The following is a 19,504-nucleotide window of genomic DNA, read 5'->3' as shown; positions in this document are numbered from 1 at the left end:
GTTCCTGGCCTGATTATACAAGACCCGATCACCACTTCTGTAGGCATCTCCTTTGGCTTTACGAAGCTGTCTGAGTTTTCCAGAGAACCATGGTTTGTCGTTGTTGTATGTTAAGAAGGTCCGGGTGGGAATGCACATGTCCTCACAGAAACTGATGTAAGATGTAACAGAGTCCGTGAGTTCATCCAGGTTTGTGGCAGCAGCTTGAAAAACACTCCAGTCAGTGCATTCAAAGCAGGCCTGTAGCTCCTGCTCTGTTTCCCTGGTCCATCTCTTGACAGTTCTCACTACAGGCTTAGCAGATTTAAGCTTTTGCCTGTATGTTGGTATGAGGTGGACCAGACAGTGGTCAGAGAGTCCTAAAGCTGCTCTGGGGACGGCGTGATATGCATCCTTTATTGTGGTGTAGCAGTGGTCCAGAATATTGCCCTCCCTGGTGGGGCACTTGATGTGCTGCTTGAATTTGGGCAGTTCGTGGCTCAAGTGTGCTTTATTAAAGTCTCCGAGGATGATAAAAACAGAGTCCGGGTGTTGCTGCTCCGTGTTTGCGATCTCCTCAGCCAGCTGATGCAGCGCGTCGCACACGCGCGCTTGCGGGGGAATGTAAACACTGACCAGAACGCACGAGGAAAACTCCCGCGGTGAGTAGAAGGGTTTACAGTTAATGAAAAGTGCTTCCAGGTCAGGACAGCAGATCTTCTTCAACACTGTTGCATCTGTACACCACCTCTCATTGATGTAAAAGCATGTCCCACCACCGCGCGATTTCCCCGTTGCGTCTGAGTTGCGGTCCGCTCTGATCAGCTGGAATCCGGGCAGATGGAGCGCGCTGTCCGGTATGGCTCCATTAAGCCAGGTCTCCGTGAAACACAGAGCAGCAGAGTTCGAAAAGTCCTTGTTTATCCGGATAAGCAGGTGTATTTCGTCCATCTTGTTGGGTAGCGAGCGGAGATTCGCCAGGTGTATGCTGGGCAGCGCTGTCCTGAGGCCGCGCTGACGAAGTTTCACCAGCGCACCAGCGCGCTTCCCGCGTTTGCGCTTTCTGAGAAGCGCAGCTGCTCCGCCAGCTAAAACGCTCCACAAAACGTCCGAATGTGCAAAAATTGGAGGAAAAATATCCTGGGAGTGCTGCCGAATGCTTAGCAGTTCAGCCCGAGTGAAACTTAATAAGTTACAGAAACAAAGTGCAGGACAAACTAACAAAAATAACAAAACAACTGGAGAGCTCCAGACCGAGGCAGCCATCCGCGGCGCCATCTTGAATATCAGTATCAGTATCAGAATATTTCTAAAGCAAGAATGGGAAACTTAGAAATTGTTCATAACTCATTACTATGAAAAGGCACGAGAGCCAACTCTCCCACTCCATTGTACCATGATGTATGACAAAAATCAAACTATACTTGTGAGGATTATGAAAAATGTTGGGATGAATTGATGAACCACACAACCTATGATGACATCATATTGGGACCTCAAGGAGCTGCAGCAATAGTTACACTCCCGAATGAGCTAAAAGCATGGTTCCAAGTCCCAGAATCAGCGCCTCATGTTACATTGCTCATAGCAGAAGGCTATGAATCCCAAAACTTGGGGCCAATGATAAAAGAGGCCTTACAGGTCAGTGAATGGAGTCACACAGATTGTCAATTCATCCAAGTTTCACCAGATAAACATTTTATTAGAATGACTAGTAAGCAGGCAGATGAGGTAATAGCAGAAAAGGTAAGATTGTTATGCAAAATTAATATTACACTAACAGAAGAACATGAAGAATTGCTAAAACAGGTCCCACAACATCACACAAAACGGATGTAGGATTAGTGAAATCAGCAACTCCACTCCAATTCCAAATAAAAATAGGAGCAAGATAGAAGGAATAAAACCAATTATTGATGGGTTATTAGAAGCAGGAGTGTTAATTAGAACTAAAAGTGCATGCAACACTCCAATTTTTCCAATAGAAAAACCAAATTCAAATGATTATAGATTAGTGCATGACTTAAGAGCAATTAATGCAATAGTTGCTGAAGAAAATCCTGTAGTCCCTGATCCACATACATTATTGTCCAACATTCCTCCAGGGGCAAAGTGGTATACAGTGGTTGATCTGTGCTCTGCATTTTTTAGTGTGCCTGTTCATCCAAATTCACAGTATTTGTTTGCATTTACATATCAAGGACAACAGTATACCTATCAAAGGTTACCCCAAGGGTTTGTGCACTCCCCTTCAATATTTAATTAAGCGCTAGCAGAAGATCTCCAGCATTTGGACATTCAGTCCACTACACTTATGTATGTTGATGACATTTTGATTTGCTCAAATAGCAAAGAGCAGTGTGAAAAAGACTCCATTATAGTCTTAAAGGCACTGGCAGCTGGAGGACACAAGGTCAGTAAAAGTAAACTGCAATTCTGCCAACAAACACTCAAGTGGAAGCAATAACTAAGGCCCCAAAGCCGCAAACGGTGGGCCAAATGTTGTCCTTTCTGGGGTTGGCTGTCTACAGTAGACCCTGGATCTGTGATTATTAAAGCAGCCCCATTGAGAAACATGATACGTGCAGCTGGACAAAAATCGTTCAGCTCCACTGGAATGGACTGAAGAGGCTGAAGGAGCATTCCAAGTCCTGAAAAGGGACATGCAGACTGCCCCAGCTTTAGCTAACCCAGATTACAGCAAACCATTTCATTTGTATGTGGCTGAACGACAAGGCTATGTCTGTGCTGTATTAATGCAGGATTCCACTACAGGGAAGCAACCTATATATAGCTTATTATAGTACAAAGGTGGATAACATAGAAAAAGGACTGCCACCCTGTTATCAGGGTTTAGCAGCTGCAGCATTTGCTTACAAAAAAGCATCAGTTTTGACAATGGGACATCCAGTGACATTGTACACATCCCACCAATTACATGCATAACTTACGAGTCCACGGTTTGTAGTCACTCAAGCCAGACGGACAGGCTATGAAGTATTGCTATCTGGAAAAGAACTAACAGTACAAAGATGCACTACTATAAATCCGGCAACAAGAATGGTACTACCAAATGAGGGACGTCCTCATGATTGTATTCAGGAAACTGATAAATTTATGCAGGTACGTGAAAATCTGCATAATCAACCCATCCCTTCAGAGCTAACTTTGCTTGTGGATGGATCATGCATAAGGGATAAAGCAGGTACCCATGCAGGTTATTGGTGTTGTTCAGCTGAAACCAGATGGCACATTTGTTACAGTACAATCAATGAGCTTAGATCAGCCATGCTCAGCTCAATTAGCTGAAATAAAAGCTCTCACTGCAGCCTGTCAAATGGCAGCAGGAAAAGCAGCCACTATCTATACAGATAGTGCATATGGGTATGGAGTGTGTCACATCCATGCCAGTATATGGAAACAGCGAGGCTTCTTCCGTGCAGATGGTACACCTGCCATAGTAAAGTGTCCAGCACATCAAACAAACAGCTCTTTAGTAGCGAAAGGAAATAATTTAGCAGACGAAGCAGCAAAAGAAGCAACCAAAAGTGTAATACAAGCTCCAATTTTGTATGAAGGAGACACAGCACCTATAACTAGTTTGGCCTCACTAATAGAAGCTCAAAATTCAGTACCTGAGGCAGAAAAGAGACTATGGGTCCAAAGGGGGGCATCAGAACAACCACACCCAATGAAGGGTTGTGGAGAAGTAGCCATGGTCACTTTGTATTACCTTTAGCTTTGTTGCCATTTGCTATTAGAAAGATACATGAACCAGATCATTGTTCACGAGCCCATGTGTTGAAAAAGTTGCAAGCCGTGTGGTGGTCACCCTACATGACACCAATGGTTGACAGGGAGCTAGCGTTGTGTCAGCACTGCCCAAAGTATAATGTGAGGAAAATGTTCACTCATCCAATAGCTCATATACCTGTGCCTGAATGACCATTTAGGCATTTGATGATGGATTATGTTGATATGATAGATCGAGTCAGGAATAAAAGGTATCTTTTTGTGGTTGTGTGCAGATTTAGCGGATGGATAGAAGCATGTCCAACTACTAGGCCAGATCATAAAGCAGCAGCCAAGTTTTTGTGTACAGAAGTTTTTCCTAGGTTTGGCATGCCAGATACCATCTCATCAGACAATGGTCCTCACTTTGTGTCAGGAGTAATGCAAGAAATGGGTGTCAAACAGAAGTTTGGATGCATTTAAAGCTAAAATATGTAAAATCATAGTTGATAGTGGAAGGAGATTAACATGGGTGGATGCAGTGCCTTTAGCACTAATGTACATGCTCTCTTAAACTAACAGACTAACTCATCTAACCCCGCATGAAATGCTTACGGGACGTCCCATGCCACTCCCACAATATCGTGGTCCCATAGAAGGACCAACACTGCAACAGCTTGAAAAGGAATTGGGAGATTATCTGAGGGGTCTAACTCAAATCCACAGACTTGTCTTCCAACAGGTGAAAGAAGCCAACAGCAAAGGAGAAAGTAGAATCCCAGTGGATGCACGGGGGGTTCAAGTGGGTGACCAGGTTTTCATACGAGTGTTCAGACGTCAGTGGAACGAACCCCGTAGAGAGGGTCCATTCCAGGTCATCGTCTCATACCGGAGACGATGACGGGGATGCTGAAGGCACCACACGAAGCTCTACAGCCGACTCACCAGCCTCACCTCAAGGAAAGAGACGTTCAGCTCGATTGCTGGAGCATTGCAGAAACAGACTAGCCTCACCAGAGGGAGCACAAAGCTCCTCAACTAGTAACAGTAACACCGACCAGGGTAGTGCTCAAAAGGGAGCAGGTCTCTGTCACGACCATGGGACTAGTTTGGGACAGAAAGTGATTTGACTGAGGAGATGGCTACAATGAAGAAAAGCATGAAGTACCGCCTAAAGCGGCCCGTGTAATAAAAATGGATGGTTAATGACTGTTACAGTATAGTTCATGGGGATTATATAAGTGTTATGTTTAATCTGCTATAACACATGCTTACTTACTTAGTAATACAGTTTTCATTACTACTTGGTATGATGAATGGATATATGATGGATGATGATGGATATTATGATGGATATATTGTAGTTAGTACACAATGGATGTGGTCACAGGATGGGGGTTTTACCTCTTGCAGGAAGAAAAAGTGTGAGAGGATGTTTCCCCTGTTACGTCACCTCATCCACAGGATTCCTGTCAGTGATGGTATCTGAATGATCCATGTTTTGAGCACATTGGGCCTAGGATCATTTGAGAAGGATCTGACACCTGTATATTAACGGGTGGGATAACTTCTTGTAGGAAAACCCTCACTGTCAGGAGTGATAGATCGTATTGTATTGAGTATGATATCAGTCTATAAGTATGTTCAAATGGCCTGATTTCTGATATTAATGTATTCGTTGGATGGTCCTGTTAGGACCAAAGGGGGGAATGTTGTGTATTGTCCCAGAAATCTAAGGCCATGAGTAGACTGGGTTCTGTGTGCATGTGATTGAAGGCATGTTCATGTAAGTCCCAATACACCACGGGAACAGGTGGGATCAATGGCATGTAACGGCATGTATGTAAGGGATCAATGGCATGCACAAGAAACTAAGTATGGACAGGATGGAGGCTTGGCTAAAATAAGTCTTAGAGACAGGTAAATGTGTACCAAAACTAGGACTGAATACAGGATAGAGAGCAAGGGAAACCTGTCCATCTATAGGAGAGAGACATGGGTGGGGCATGGTCCCCTATCCTAAAAAGGAATGAGGAGAAAATGGTATATAGACGTCCAAAAAAAAAAGGGAAACTAATAATGGAAAAACCTGTGTGACAAACCGGTGTAACCTTAAAATGAAGGAAGATGGTCTAAGGGGGTGGAATCCATCCTTCTGACTAAAAGTATAAAGGTAGAGAGTTTAGGAGAACACGGGCAGTATACCCTGGGGTAGTTTACTCTGGGGTAGCTCATTGTCTGTAGTATGGTTTGTGAATAAACACCTGTGAACTTGGATCCAGTTGTGTCTCTACTGTTTGTGATCCTATAGAAGAGGATTGCTAGGTATACTTTGGAAAATTGACTCATAGTATAGTCAGATTGAAATTTTCACGGAAAGCATCAAGGTCGTCAACACACGACAACGTCTCAAAAAACGTATGTGGTCATTGCCCTCGACACCCTCCGGGAGACCAACAATGCAAATATGCTTTATTTTCCCCCTATTCTCTAAGTCTTCCACTTCTCCAATTATTTCAGCTTGTTTTATAGGGCGCTGTGGCATCCTCCACAGCCGAGAGTCATGTCTTGGTCTCTGTTATGCCTATATAAAAGTTACTGAACAGGCGCGCTTACTCCCCAAAACACAGCCTCCCTTCATGCTGGCATCTTGAAAAACCCTGCTGTTGCTGGTTTTTTAAAAATGCTGGGTTTTTTATTCTTGTGTTGGACATAGAGGTCATGACATCACTCCCTGTCCAATCTGACCCCCCAATCTCACACACACTTCACCACACATTAATGGTACATTTTTCCATGCAGAGTAAACAGTGCAAGAATGACATGACAGAGTTTTTAAATGGTATGAAGAGCAGAGGGCACTGACCAGGATTTATGCACACTGAAGGAGGAGGTGGAGGAGGAGGTGGAGGAGGCTCAACATCTGGGAGGTCTGGAAAATGAAAACAGAAGCCAGTCACTGATACAGGAAAAAAAAGCAAAATGGTACTATATGGTATTTACACACTTAAATTGACCTATGATTCCTCTAATATGTGAGAGATGTTTGCTATATAGGCATGATTAGTACTTACTAGCGACCTTACTGTCATCTTTGGGAGAGGGCTAAACAAAACATCAGCCAGAGTCAGACAGTACTCAAGAGATCCAACACATGCTAATAAAGGCTTAGATGATGTGCAATGTATGTCCATACCTGGGCTGGTCTGGGTGGTCTGGGGCTGGTCTGAGGTGAGGCCTTCTTTGTCAGCAGTGGGGCTGAGGGGGGCAGTATTGATGGTGGTGGGGCATTTTCCACAGTCCTAATCCCTCCATCAGTCATCTGCTGCTTAGCCTGAGAATACAAATCCAGGATCTGGTGGCAGATGTCTTTAAGACAGAGGGAAGGAAAGAGGAGTAAAAAGCAGAAAAGCTTATATGTTCTATAAATAGTGTGTGAGTATTCCCATTTACCTTCCAGCACCTCCACAGGTACGTCCTGAACAAATTGCTCCCACCAGCTCCGGGATGACTGTTTGGAGGTCCAGTCCTGGATGTCAAACTTACAGAGTCGTCCAGCCAGATACATGACAGCCACCGCAATGATCTGTGGCTCCCATTGAAGGGCCACCATGGTACAAAGGCTTTGAACCGTGGTAGAGATTGTTATTATTATTAATATTATTTCTTTAGTACACCTGTCAGCCTAATAATGTGTGTATACTGCATTGCACAGGCTTAGTATTTTAAGAGAAAGTGAATAATTACAAACAATTTAAATGCAAAAAGGATGAAGAGTAATGACACATTACTGTGATCAACCTTAAAACTCCTATTTGGTATAAGAAATGCTGGATCCTGAGCTCACCTGTCATTAACAAAGGTCCAAGCCATCTGGACCAGTTTCTGCACCTTGTTCTTGTCACCTGACAAACAGTAGTGGTTTCTCCATCAGCTACACATTCTTTAGTCCAAACATGGTTTTGTAAATGCAACTGAGTGGGCTTTATTGTTTCAACACTAATGATCCTGATGCAGATTTGGACAAAGCAATGTATTCTGACAGACTGAAGTCAGAGGTCTTGTTTACTTTTTACATTTTGCCAAATGCCTCAGAAATTAAAGACAGAGAGATGGACCTTTCAGTTGTTTTGCATAGCACAGCAGAAACTGATAGGGGTGTTCCACCTGCAGGTCGAACTTGATGGTCTGCAGCAGGATACGTTCTAACACCATGACCTCCTCCTGTAAGGAAAAGACTTCTTCCATAAGCAAATAGTGACATACACAGTGTCCTGGTTGCCTGTTAAAATTCAGAAGATTCTTTCTATAATAACAACATTAAATACATATGTACAGGAAATGCAGACAGAGCATCCTTAAGCATCACAACAATTAAAAAAAAAGAAGATGCTGTTGTAAGAAGGAACTTTAAGGAGTAAATGCAAACCACATTGCATTTTTCATGCAATGGAGCATGAAAGCTCCAGTGGAGCTCCAATTTTTGGAGCATTTCAAAATGCTATACATTAATACAACCCTTATACTCCCAATTTTAAGGATGTGTATTAAGAAGGTTTGCAGAATTTGACTAAAGGGCCCAACCTAAAGGCTGAATTTTTCTTAAGCTTTTTGTGTCCTCTTCCAGTCATAATTGTAATATTTTCAACAAAACATTACTGGTCCTGTCATGATGAAAGTAGTTGTGATTACAGACCTTGGGATCATCTCCAAATTGTGCAAACTGAATGTCGTTGAGCAGGCTACGAGCTGTCTTGATTATGTCTTTGCACTTCTTTGGAGTTTCCTCCACCTTGCCTGCAAGGAAAAGGCAGCATCCTCCTGTAACCTGTAGGTACATGCAACAGATTGGGAACAAAATATATTTGCTCAATACGTATAGTAAATTCTATTTTGATGATCAGTTTGATATACTTATACATATCACTGACAAACATGAACCAGATTAGCAGAGCCACTTGAGATGTGTTGTGGACTGATCATGGCTCATAAACTTACTGCTGTGGAGGTGACTTATAGAGGTCATTTATACTACTCTAGTTGCTACATTAGCAATGAATAAGTGCAGTTCTTACACATGTTCTTTCAATAATTTAAATGTGTGCTTAATGCTGCAAAACATTCTCTATGTACTGAAGAATTCAGTAGCAAGTAAGTAGCTGTTTCCACAGGTTTCCACTGCTGTTGAATTTTCTCTGAACTACACTGTAACTATATGTATTATTTGGTTAAGAACAATGGAACTTGCAATTTCAGTTTTTTAAAGGATCAATCAAACCATGTCAAAATCTATAAATGTAACTCCAAAGGGCCAGGGTAGGTGAAGAACAATATACTTACATATCTGGGGAAGGTCTTGAAGGAGTGGAACATGTAAAAACGGTGGAAATAAACAATCCCAGTTGCCAGTGTGTCATAGTGCCTGAAGCCACAGAGGTTAAGGAGACTGCAAGCATAACCCATTTTAACAGTCAGGCAAACACCACACTCCATAACCGTCATGCAGCACAGCTCTTCAGTTACAATATGTATGTATAAGTAATGCGATAGCTGCTTGTGGAGAGGCATGTTTCATGTACCAGTTAACCTGTTGCAAGGTGTGACAGTGGACGTTGTTAGTGTATCGGGTGTTATTATGGCTTTTTTTGTAAGCATTGGCCATTGTGTCTTCCATATAAGGATACAGGCCGAGCCGCGTACCCACGTCAAAGATGAACCGAGCCCCCTCTCTGCGGTACCGTGCTTCGGTGGCAGGGTCCAGTCCCTCTGACTGGGACGGAGTGTGGGCCAAGTCCTTCTTGTCCCAGTACCAGCATGGTTTGATGTGGTCCAGGATGGCTGGGTCCGTGCTGTCCCAGTGTAAGAAGGGTGTGATGAGGAGGTCCAGAGTGGATGGAGATGAATGGTCCTGCGGTGAGGAAAACACCTGCATCAGCCAGGTGCCAGCAAGTGATGCTACTAATACGCTGGCTACTGGTACATCTGCTGACACGCTGCAGCAGTGCAGCTATCACAAATCACTACTCAGAAGCAACTCAGCCTGTTGAAATTTACCTTGGTTCCTTTTATCCAGCAAAGTGATTAATACATATCCAGTGTCTATAAGAGAAATTACAGAGATGTAAAAAAAAAAGATATATCCTGTGATAGTAGCTGTTTCCTGCAAACAAGACTACTACATCCAAACAAAGACCCCTGGCTACCCAAGACCAATATTTGTGACTGACACGTCTTTTAGCCAATCATTGTAATTCCAAATTTACCATTTAGGGGTGTGTTCAGCGTTCTAAAAGTAAATGTCCAATCAGAAACTGCGGTTGGAGGGAACTATTGGTTACATAAATTAGCAGCGGTCCAACAGCCAATTAAATAGCAGGATCCAATGTCGCATTTGGGGGCGTATCTTAAAGGCTTACCAATCGTAGACCAGACTGAGTCAAGGTTGGTTTCTGAGAAGGATCTGCTGCTGTCCCTTAATAAGGTACGAGCCGGAGAAAAAGACTATGGTTGTTTTTGTCATGTTGCTGTTGTTGAGAATAAACGTGTCTGTCCGGTACAGGGTGCATTTTACCTGGCAGACCTAGCTAACACCCATGCCAGTACATTAGCATCTTCCAAAACTCAGGCGGGTCCATTACAGCTTAGCGGCCAGGCGCTAGCGTGCTAATGTCAGCAGGAACAGCCAGACTCGATGGATGAGCTCTTGTCCCGTCCCTCCAGTCCTCTGCTGGGACGGGATAGGAGCAGTCAGGGTCAATGGATGAGCTCCGTGAACTCCTGCACCGTCCCTCCAGTCCTCTGCTGGGACGGGAGTCCTCAGTTAGGGAGCTAGCTGCTAGCCTTGTGGGAGAGGCTGCCTAACCCGGGGAGCTAACTGCTGCTGGGCTGACAGCGTGCAGTTGGTTGGAGGAAGGCATGTTAACGTCTCTCTTACGGTACGTTTAAAATGAAACCTAATGAAGTACTTTTTTTCTAATAAGATCGAGTACTTTTTTGTGGCAAGTTACCTAATGAAGTACGTTTTTGTGGTGAGTTACCTAATCAACTACTTTTTGTAATAAGTTACCTAATTAAGTAATTTTTTTTTTAGGTTCCCTAATAAAGTGTTTTTTTAGTATTAAGTTACCTAATGAACTTTTTTCTAGTAAATTACCTAAAAAAATACTTTTTGGTGGCAAATTACATAATTAAGACCTTTTTTGTCGTAAGTTACATAATGACGTACCTAATGCAGTACTTTATTCTAGTAAGAAACCAAATGACATACTTTTTTGTGGTAAGTTACCTAATGAAGCATGTTTTTTGTAGTAAGTTACTTAATGAAGTACTTTTTTGTTGTAATTAAGAGACCTGCCAGAGACACATCCGTGACAAACCGTGCTGCTAGGTATGTCAGTAGTTTTTAACTATGCCCAGGTTATTTTCTAGCAGGGATATTGTTAGCCAGAACAGTTGAAGATGTTGATTTTACAGTTTTAGATGAAGCTTTGTTCTTCAGTCTGTGGTTGATTTCAGAAGCTTGTGATTTCTACAGCTGTCAGCTCATTTAGTGAGAACCCAATAAGAGAGTACGTGTAATCTCTTCATATTCATTCATTCATATTCATCATATTCTGAATGTTCCTGACTACATTAAACTTTACTACCAGAGTTTGCGTTGTTATTATTCAACAGAGACAATACGTTTTGCATAAAGAGAAGTTAAAGACGGACTATTCAATATCTTTTATGTAAGTATTTATATAGATGTTTTCCTTCGGAGTTGGCAGAGACCTAAAAGAGAGTGAATATTGCATTATTAGATTTATTATTATTACCACTACAAATGAAGGGTCATGCTGCTCTGCGTCTGCTGGGCTTTTTTAAAAATTTTTTTTATTCTTCGTCAACATTTTGAGAAAAACTACATGTGGTAACAGTATGTTACTAGACCCAAATCATTTTCATTAATGCAGTTAAGTTTATAGAATATTTACTTGACTATCTAGTGGCCCCAGTATTCAACTCTTATAGATGGTTGAAAATATAGTGACCATTTCCACTGAGTCCTGGCAGTTACAGGACAATGGTGACATCAAGCTATGTTCTTGTAATTGATGTATTTGGACCACACTGACAACCGCTACCGAATTGGTGTGACAAGGAAAGTGAGACACACACCCACTGGGGCTGTGTGATATTAGTGTGTGAATCTAGACAGTAAAAGACTGCCAAAAATGGTCTCAACTACTTTCTCTGAGTTTCCTCTCGGGGAAAATATCAGATTAAGAAGAAACCAGAGAAAATGACCTGTTTTCACAAACTCCTGAGAAAAACCTTCAAATAAGCATGCTTTATTGATGTGTTCCCTCAGCACAGTTGTCCATCCAGCACCATGGGAAAGAAGAGTCGTGTGAAGACTCAGAAGTCGAGCTCAGGAGCCAGCGCTGTGGTTTCCTCCAAAGAGATAATGAACCTCATCTCTGAACTTCTACAGAGTATGTCTGCATTACACTCATTCCACCTTTCTAGTTGTTAATTCTGGACATGAATGAAAACAGTATTTGTTTTAATCAAATTTTATTTATGTAGCACAACTAAACAGTCGACCAAAGTAGTTTCCAGAATAAGCCCTTAATAGATAAACACATCAGTAAATACAAACATTGTCAAGTCCTCTGCTGAAAAATTAAAAGCTTATTTAAAAGATTTGTCCTTAACTTAGATTTTAAAAATGAAAAATTACAAATATGAATTTCTAATGGTCGGAAATTGGAAGAATCCTCTCTTCAGGTGATTACATCTGACCATGCTAAGTTGTGCACCGACCACAATGAGGATGACATATTGATAGTGGGGTCTAGGTATTGTCTAGATATTGATATTGATGGATGATGTCTTCATACCCACAAACATACAGAACTCAGCACCTGGCAGAGAAATTATGTATTTGAAGAAGTCTAAGATGAAGGTCAGAATTGCATCTCAACAAGGTGGGTGTGCAGACTTGAGGGAAAAAAAACTGCTGGAGTTGTGCCCAAGGCTAGACTAGTTGCAAGAGGCTTTGAAGAGATAAGCACTCAAGACATTCCCCCAGAATCACCTACATGTGCCTCAGAGTTTCTGAAAATGATCATGGCAGTCATATGTCAAAATAAATGGCAGCTGAACTCCATGGACATTAAAGCAGTCTTTTTACAAGGTCAAGAGTTAACCAGAGACATTTACAACAGTTCTCTCAAGTTAGTGGTGTTCAGTGATTCCTTCCAATGGTGGCACACAGGGTGGACATTTCATCATGCTTATGGGAGAGAATGGAAGATTCTCACCTATACGCTGGCAGTCAAGACACATCAGGAGAGTTCTATGGAGGACCTTAGCAGGAGAGACTTTGGCACTGACATATGGGATTGACAGTGCAGTTTTTCTAGCTTCTCTACACTGAGATTACCATTGGTAAATGCTAATGCAACAACTTACCCAGTATGTGTACAACAGACATTCATTCCCTTCTTGATGCTGCCAAGTAGGCATAGGTCGATTAAAAACTTCGTTATGATACTAGGATCTAATATCTCGGTGACAAATAACCAGCCTTAAAATATAAATGATTTAAAAATTGTTTTATTAAACACACTGCTTGAAACTCTGCATGAACAATTGTGCAAAGAAAATGTAAAAAAAAAAACAAAAAAAAAAAAACTGAAGAGATGAAATTAAAATGGGATCATCTCTTCACATCTTTTCAGTACAGGCTTACAAGAGTATGTAAACCTTTTTTACATACCCGAAACACAACTCAAATTAAATACTTAAATATCAGATTTCACCGCTCTACTGCTGGGCCCCTTTAAGCAAATCACACAATGTCCATCCCAAATGAAAGCTAACACTGCACAGACTGAAGATGTGTGTAACAACATGGTGTAACAAGACATGAGAGAGCTAGAAGCCAAAACACAACAGCAGCAGAAATCAATCTGCCTAACGATAGCTGTAAATTATTTTGTTTATTATTATTATTTGTTACAATTTTGCTATTTAAAGCATATTTTACCACTAAATCCACATAAAATCCTGTTAGACCTGTGTTATGTGACATTCAAATTGCTGTGGGTGTTTCTGAAGGGCTTTTCCAGTGGAGTTCTAAAAATCAGTCTCAGGTTTAAAGGGTTGATTTCTTTGAAATAAAAGTCTAAATTAAATCAGTTGAAAGAGACACTCACTTGTCGATCTTTTAACTCCTTGATGAAATCAGGATGAGTGAGTGACAAATGTTTGCTAAAATTTGATGCGTTGCCTCCCACATGACTTATAGCAGTGCTTGCAGACTGGTGAATTAACGTGGGGTTAACCTCTGGGGACTAAGCGTGTTTTGGGGCCCTGGACAAATTTTGACATGCCTTGACATTTGTGCTTTTTCAGGTGCTTTTAAACATCTTTGTTTGCTTCAAGATGATGTGGAAATCATCTTATTCACTCATTCACAGAAAATATACTGATTTAAATTTTCAAGGACACTTTTTGTTTAGAAAAAACATATGCAAGAAGGCGTGCCTGATTATGAATAATCATGTAATTTACCTGAGAAGACAAAAACTTGCATAATGAGTAAAATAAAGGAAGCAGACAGAGAAGACGCGCTCTCTCTGCCACCTCTCCTCACAGACACGTAAATAAAACAACCTGAATCTCAGCGAATACTTACCTCAAAAACATAATATATGGCTAGAAAGCTTGAAAGAAAGAAAGCTTCTTTTAAATGAAACAATTCAAGTCGAAAATGAATTCTCTTTTTATGTAATCCGTATGAAAGTAAGGAGCAGCATGGATTTATAGAATTTATTTTTATTATATATTTTTTACTTTTACTTTTTTTGGATGATGGCACGCTACGCGGGTGAAGAAGCCGTTTGTATGGTTCCAGACAGCGACGAATAGTTTACTTTGCCTTCAGGGGAAAAACACGACTCAGATGACCAACATTTGCATCTGCATTGCATTGCAGTAATTCCCTCAGCCACATTCCTGACTGAAAGGCTCATTATGCGAGTCTTTGTCTTCTCAGGTAAATCACATGATTATTCATGATGAAGACACACCTACTTGCACATGTCATGTCATGTCTTTTCAACTCCAATAAGTGTCTTAGAAATTAGAAATCAGTGTTTTTTTCTGTGAATGAGTGAACAGGATCCTTGTACCAACACCGTATAGGTTGTTTAATAAAAGAAGAATTTCCTTTTTTTTTTTTTTTTTTTTTTACTTAAGTACATAAGTACATTTTCAGACCCTGTACTTTATTAGTCTTTTTTCACACAAGTATCTGTACTTCTACTTAAGTATAGAATGTGAGTACTTTTGCCACCTCTGGTTATTAAGTCAGTATATGAATATGGTATTGACACAGATCTTGGGAGATTAAAAAAAATATACCATCGAATCTGTAATCTTATGTGCACAAAATGAGGCTTAAGACACTTTTTTCCATGTTTATAGTCAATATGAATGTAAGAATAATCCATACATGCTATTATGATGTTATTCAGTGTTTAACATGGTGGGGTATTTTGTTTTTCTCCTGAGCTTCTATGATTTAATTTGCATAATTTTCCAAATTGTAAGCTGTGTCTGCTTAGTCCAGCAGTGAGGCTTACTGGACACCATTTGTGTTGTTTTCTGGAAGCACCAAACTCTGTTTTAGTTCAGTAAGAACTGAGCTTGCTGATGTATTGAGATACGTATCATATCGTGACATCCTTAAAAACACCTAGCCCTAGTTCGAATAGACTATGTAAGAAAATCTTGTCTGGACCAGAAAGTCTCAGCTGTGCTGTTTACCAAATAGTTACTCTTCACAAGCTGGGCCAGTGTTGCAGAAGGGAGGCTTCACAGGTAGGGGTGCTGCGATCAATCTGTGACCAGATCGGCATTGGCCGATTTCCATACTGTCGGTCTCATTTTAGCCAATCAAAAGAACGGATCATATGACGCAAAACGCGTGAGACATAATCCACAGCTGAGATGGTGTTGCTAGTTTAGTGCACAAGCCTACCTCTGTGCACCATACACAGGTGTAGATAGTGAGTAACTTTTTAGTGCAGCAGGAAATATAGTAGCTGACGAGAGGAACAAGTTAACAGCTAAAAGTCCAGAGATGCTCATATTTCCGACAGTGTATCTACCAGTGATGCTGCTTAAGAAAGAAATTTCCGTTACCTCATACATACAGTTCTTGGTTTGTTTTATTGTTGAACACATTTAGATTTTATTCTAAAGCAGGCCAAGGAAGCTATTTTGTTGAAGTTGACTAAAGATAGCCTTGAAGCTCAATGTATAGTGTTAAGCAAGCTTCAAGTTCAAATAGACACCACATGATCAGTATCGGCGATACTGATTTCAGTGATTGGCCCCAAAAATCCTGATCGGAGCACCCTGTTCATAGGTGTATTACTCACACCATAGTGAAAGAATCTTATCAAAAAAATGTTTTTTTCTTTTTGTTTGCTGGAGTACGAATAAGGTAACTAAAAGCACACAGTCTGTGTCAAGGTGAACAAAATGTCACAATCAATTAGTTTTCTATATCAGCTGTTACAGACAGACTATTACCTCACAGTGACCAGACTGTCAGCAGGACTCCGATATGCTTCAGAGAAATTTTTCATCAGCAGGTTTCTGCACTACGTGATTTCCTGATGATCTGCATTTTGTTGTGTGGTTTACTGAAAGTCGTACAACTCGGGTTTCTATGGTTGTTTTCACAGAATGCAGCAGTTCAGGACCCTCTGCTGGCAAAGAGTGGGAGGAGTACATTCAGATCAGAGGCTTGGTGGACAAGATCCGCAAGAAACAGAAGGGTGAGTATACTGTATGTGCACACAGTATTTAAATGTTTGACCTTTTATAATAATGAAATTACCAAATACATATGCCATGAATTTTGTTAGTTTGGGGTTCATTTAGGTTGTGACATCAGGTTATCTGTTTGGATAATGAAATCTGTAGAAATAAATGGTTTTTGTATCTTTGTGTGTGTGCAGGCATGTCAATAGTATTTGAAGGCAGCAGAGAGCACTATTTCCCAGATCTGATGTCTTGGGTTCAGGAAAATGGGGCTTCCAGCGATGGTTTCACTGTGGCCAACTTCGGTACGGAGGGCTACGGCCTGCGGGCCACCAGAGACATCAAGGTGAGCTAAACACAGTGGTGACAGCTTGGTAAGAACTTTTAAAGGATGAGTAAATAACTTTAATTTATCTCAGTATGACCCACAACAGTACAAGTGTAATAATTCATTAGAAAGTAGCTGGCAGAGATTTCTGTGTGTTCTTCACAGCATGTAGAAGTGAAGTCATTCATGTAGGTCCTGATATATATGTGTGTGTGTGTATATATATATATGTATGTATATGTATATGTGTGTGTATGTATGTGTGTGTGTGTGTTATAGCGACCAGGGCATCACCAGTGTGGGCCCTTAGGCAAGGTCCTTAACGCTACTAGCCTACCTCATCACAAATGAGCGATAGAAATACTGGAGTCATACTGGCTCGGACGTCGCCCGGGTCAACAAGGTCCACGTCAGGTGCTAGGGGACCAGGGCAACCTGATGAGAAATGGGCTACTGGAACAAGACACTCGTGGGCGAGGGCTGATAATAGAGAACTGTTGGAATGCTACTACATGAGTAACCCCAGTGATAGGGGCTACACGAAGAGGATGTGGGACCTATGGAAACTCCGAAACCCACCATCCACACTAGGGCCAAAGCATCTAGTAGCTCAGTGTTCCAACATCCGCAAACGGCAGCTGCTATCACAACTAGAGATGGAAGAAATACAACACAAATGCTACGGCAAGGGGGAGCCAGGACGCCAGGTCAGGGGGGAAACAACACCACCCCCACCCGAGATTGGGTACCAAGCCCCAATGACAAGCCCCAACACGCTCAACACAAGAGCAGCTGACCTGAGAGTGAAGATCGTAGGCAAGATGGACACCTGGAACCTCCGCAGCCGGTTACCAAGACTAAGTGAAGTACTCTCTGAAAGTCTACTAGAAGATGTGAATGCAGCATTACGAACAATCCCCACTGTGACCATCACAGAGACCAACAAGCTGATATACACCACGGCAACAGTGATCCTTGAGATGCTTGGCCACAAAATACATTCCACCACCAAGGAGCAGTACCCTGCATGGAGGAGGTGTTTAGAGGCAAAAATAAGGGCAACACGGAGAGAAGTTAGCCAACTGTCAGAACTGCAGAGATGGATGAAGTTGGGTAAGAAATACAGCAAGCTGTCCATACCTGAGGCCCTGGAGACTGCCAAACAATGACTCACAGCCCTGGCCACACGCCTGAAGAGGTACACCAGAGAAATAGAAGCGCGGAGAATAAACAGGATGTTCTCCACCGAACCATCCAAGGTGTACTCTCAGTGGGAGGGCAGTAACACGAGGGCTGACCCACCAAGGCTGGAGACTGAACGATACTGGAAAAACATATGGGAGAGGGAGGCATCACATAACACCAATGCCCAGTGGTTGGCAGACCTGAGAGCAGACCACAGCAACCTCCCTGAACAGGAACCAGTAACCATCGCAACGGCAGATATCTGAGAAAGGGTCTCAAACATGAAGAGCTGGACAACACCGGGGCCTGACATGATCCACACCTACTGGCTAAAGAAGCTAACTGCCCTCCATGAGTGCCTGGCAGCTCAAATGAACCAGCTGCTAATGGATGGGACCCACCCAGAGTGGCTAACTGAAGGCAGGACAGTCCTGATCCTGAAGGACCCCCAAAAGGGAGCAGTCCCATCCAACTACCGTCCGATAACCTGCCTCTGCACAACATGGAAGCTCCTGTCGGGCATCATAGCGGCTAAGATGAGTAGGCACATGGCTCAATACATGAGTGGGGCCCAGAAAGGAATGGGTAAGGACACCAGGGGAGCAAAACACCAACTACTGGTGGATAAAGCGGTCGCTCGAGACTGTAAGACCAGGCAGACCAACCTGTGCACCGCCTGGATTGACTACAAGAAAGCCTACGAGTCAATGCCTCACACATGGATCCTGGAATGCCTGGAACTGTACAACATCAATAGGACCCTAAGAACCTTCATAAGGAACTCAATGGGACTGTGGAAAACAACCCTAGTAGCCAACCTCAAGCCGATAGTACAAGTCTCCATCAAGTGCGGCATCTACCAAGGAGATGCTCTGTCCCCGCTGCTGTTCTGCATAGGCCTGAACCCCCTCAGCCAGATCATCGCTAAGACTGGCTTCGGATACCGACTGCGAAATGGGGCAACCATCAGCCACCTCCTGTACATGGATGACATCAAGCTGTATGCCAGGACTGAGCGAGACATCGACTCACTGATCCACACCACCAGGATATACAGCAACGACATTGGAATGTCATTCGGACTGGACAAGTGTGGTCGAATGGTAACAAAGAAAGGGAAGGTTGTCAGGACTGAAGGAGTTGAACTCCCAGAAGGCAGCATAGCGGATGTTGAGGGCAGCTACAAGTACCTTGGAATCCCTCAGGCAAATGGGAACCAGGAAGAAGCCGCAAGGAAAGCAGCCACAGCCAAATACCTACAGAGAGTAAGGCAAGTCCTAAGAAGTCAGCTAAATGGGAAGAACAAGGTCCAAGCCATCAACACCTACGCCCTGCCGGTCATCAGATACCCTGATAGCATAATAAGCTGGCCAAAAGAGGACATAGAAGCCACTGATGTCAAGACAAGGAAGCTCTTCACAATACATGGAGGACTTCACCCCAAATCCAGAATCC

At 42.4% G+C, this 19,504-nt stretch overlaps 2 protein-coding genes across 5 annotated transcripts in view; one reads left to right on the top strand and one right to left on the bottom strand.

The window, feature by feature from the left end:
- LOC113129103 (cyclin-K-like) overlaps positions 1-9,643 on the bottom strand; it is a 29,643-nt gene extending 20,000 nt beyond the window's left edge. The window contains exons 1-9 of the mRNA XM_026304901.1: positions 9,396-9,643; positions 9,052-9,133; positions 8,408-8,539; positions 7,830-7,935; positions 7,559-7,616; positions 7,165-7,334; positions 6,908-7,080; positions 6,786-6,816; positions 6,578-6,643 (exon numbers count right to left, since the gene is read on the bottom strand). Coding sequence (XP_026160686.1) covers positions 6,578-6,643; positions 6,786-6,816; positions 6,908-7,080; positions 7,165-7,334; positions 7,559-7,616; positions 7,830-7,935; positions 8,408-8,539; positions 9,052-9,133; positions 9,396-9,643 — 1,066 coding nt within the window. The remainder of the gene's footprint in view (positions 1-6,577; positions 6,644-6,785; positions 6,817-6,907; positions 7,081-7,164; positions 7,335-7,558; positions 7,617-7,829; positions 7,936-8,407; positions 8,540-9,051; positions 9,134-9,395) is intronic.
- A 453-nt stretch (positions 9,644-10,096) lies between these two features.
- The window catches only part of setd3 (SET domain containing 3, actin histidine methyltransferase), a 34,556-nt gene continuing 25,148 nt past the window's right edge, over positions 10,097-19,504 (top strand). Inside the window, exons 1-5 of one of the 4 annotated variants that reach the window (XM_026299560.2) lie at positions 10,247-10,646; positions 11,058-11,098; positions 12,065-12,188; positions 16,458-16,550; positions 16,734-16,882. In XM_026299560.2, coding sequence (XP_026155345.1) covers positions 12,086-12,188; positions 16,458-16,550; positions 16,734-16,882 — 345 coding nt within the window. In that variant the 5' untranslated portion in view covers positions 10,247-10,646; positions 11,058-11,098; positions 12,065-12,085. Of the gene's footprint in view, positions 10,193-10,246; positions 10,647-11,057; positions 11,099-12,064; positions 12,189-16,457; positions 16,551-16,733; positions 16,883-19,504 lie in introns of those variants that run through there. The other 3 variants (XM_026299550.1, XM_026299581.1, XM_026299571.2) reach the window with 3 other exon arrangements.

Source organism: Mastacembelus armatus, chromosome 22, assembly GCF_900324485.2.
Source record: "Mastacembelus armatus chromosome 22, fMasArm1.2, whole genome shotgun sequence".
NCBI classification, from domain to species: domain Eukaryota; kingdom Metazoa; phylum Chordata; class Actinopteri; order Synbranchiformes; family Mastacembelidae; genus Mastacembelus; species Mastacembelus armatus.
Note: the sequence above shows the minus strand (reverse complement) of the source record. Positions and strands in the feature narration are given on the sequence as shown.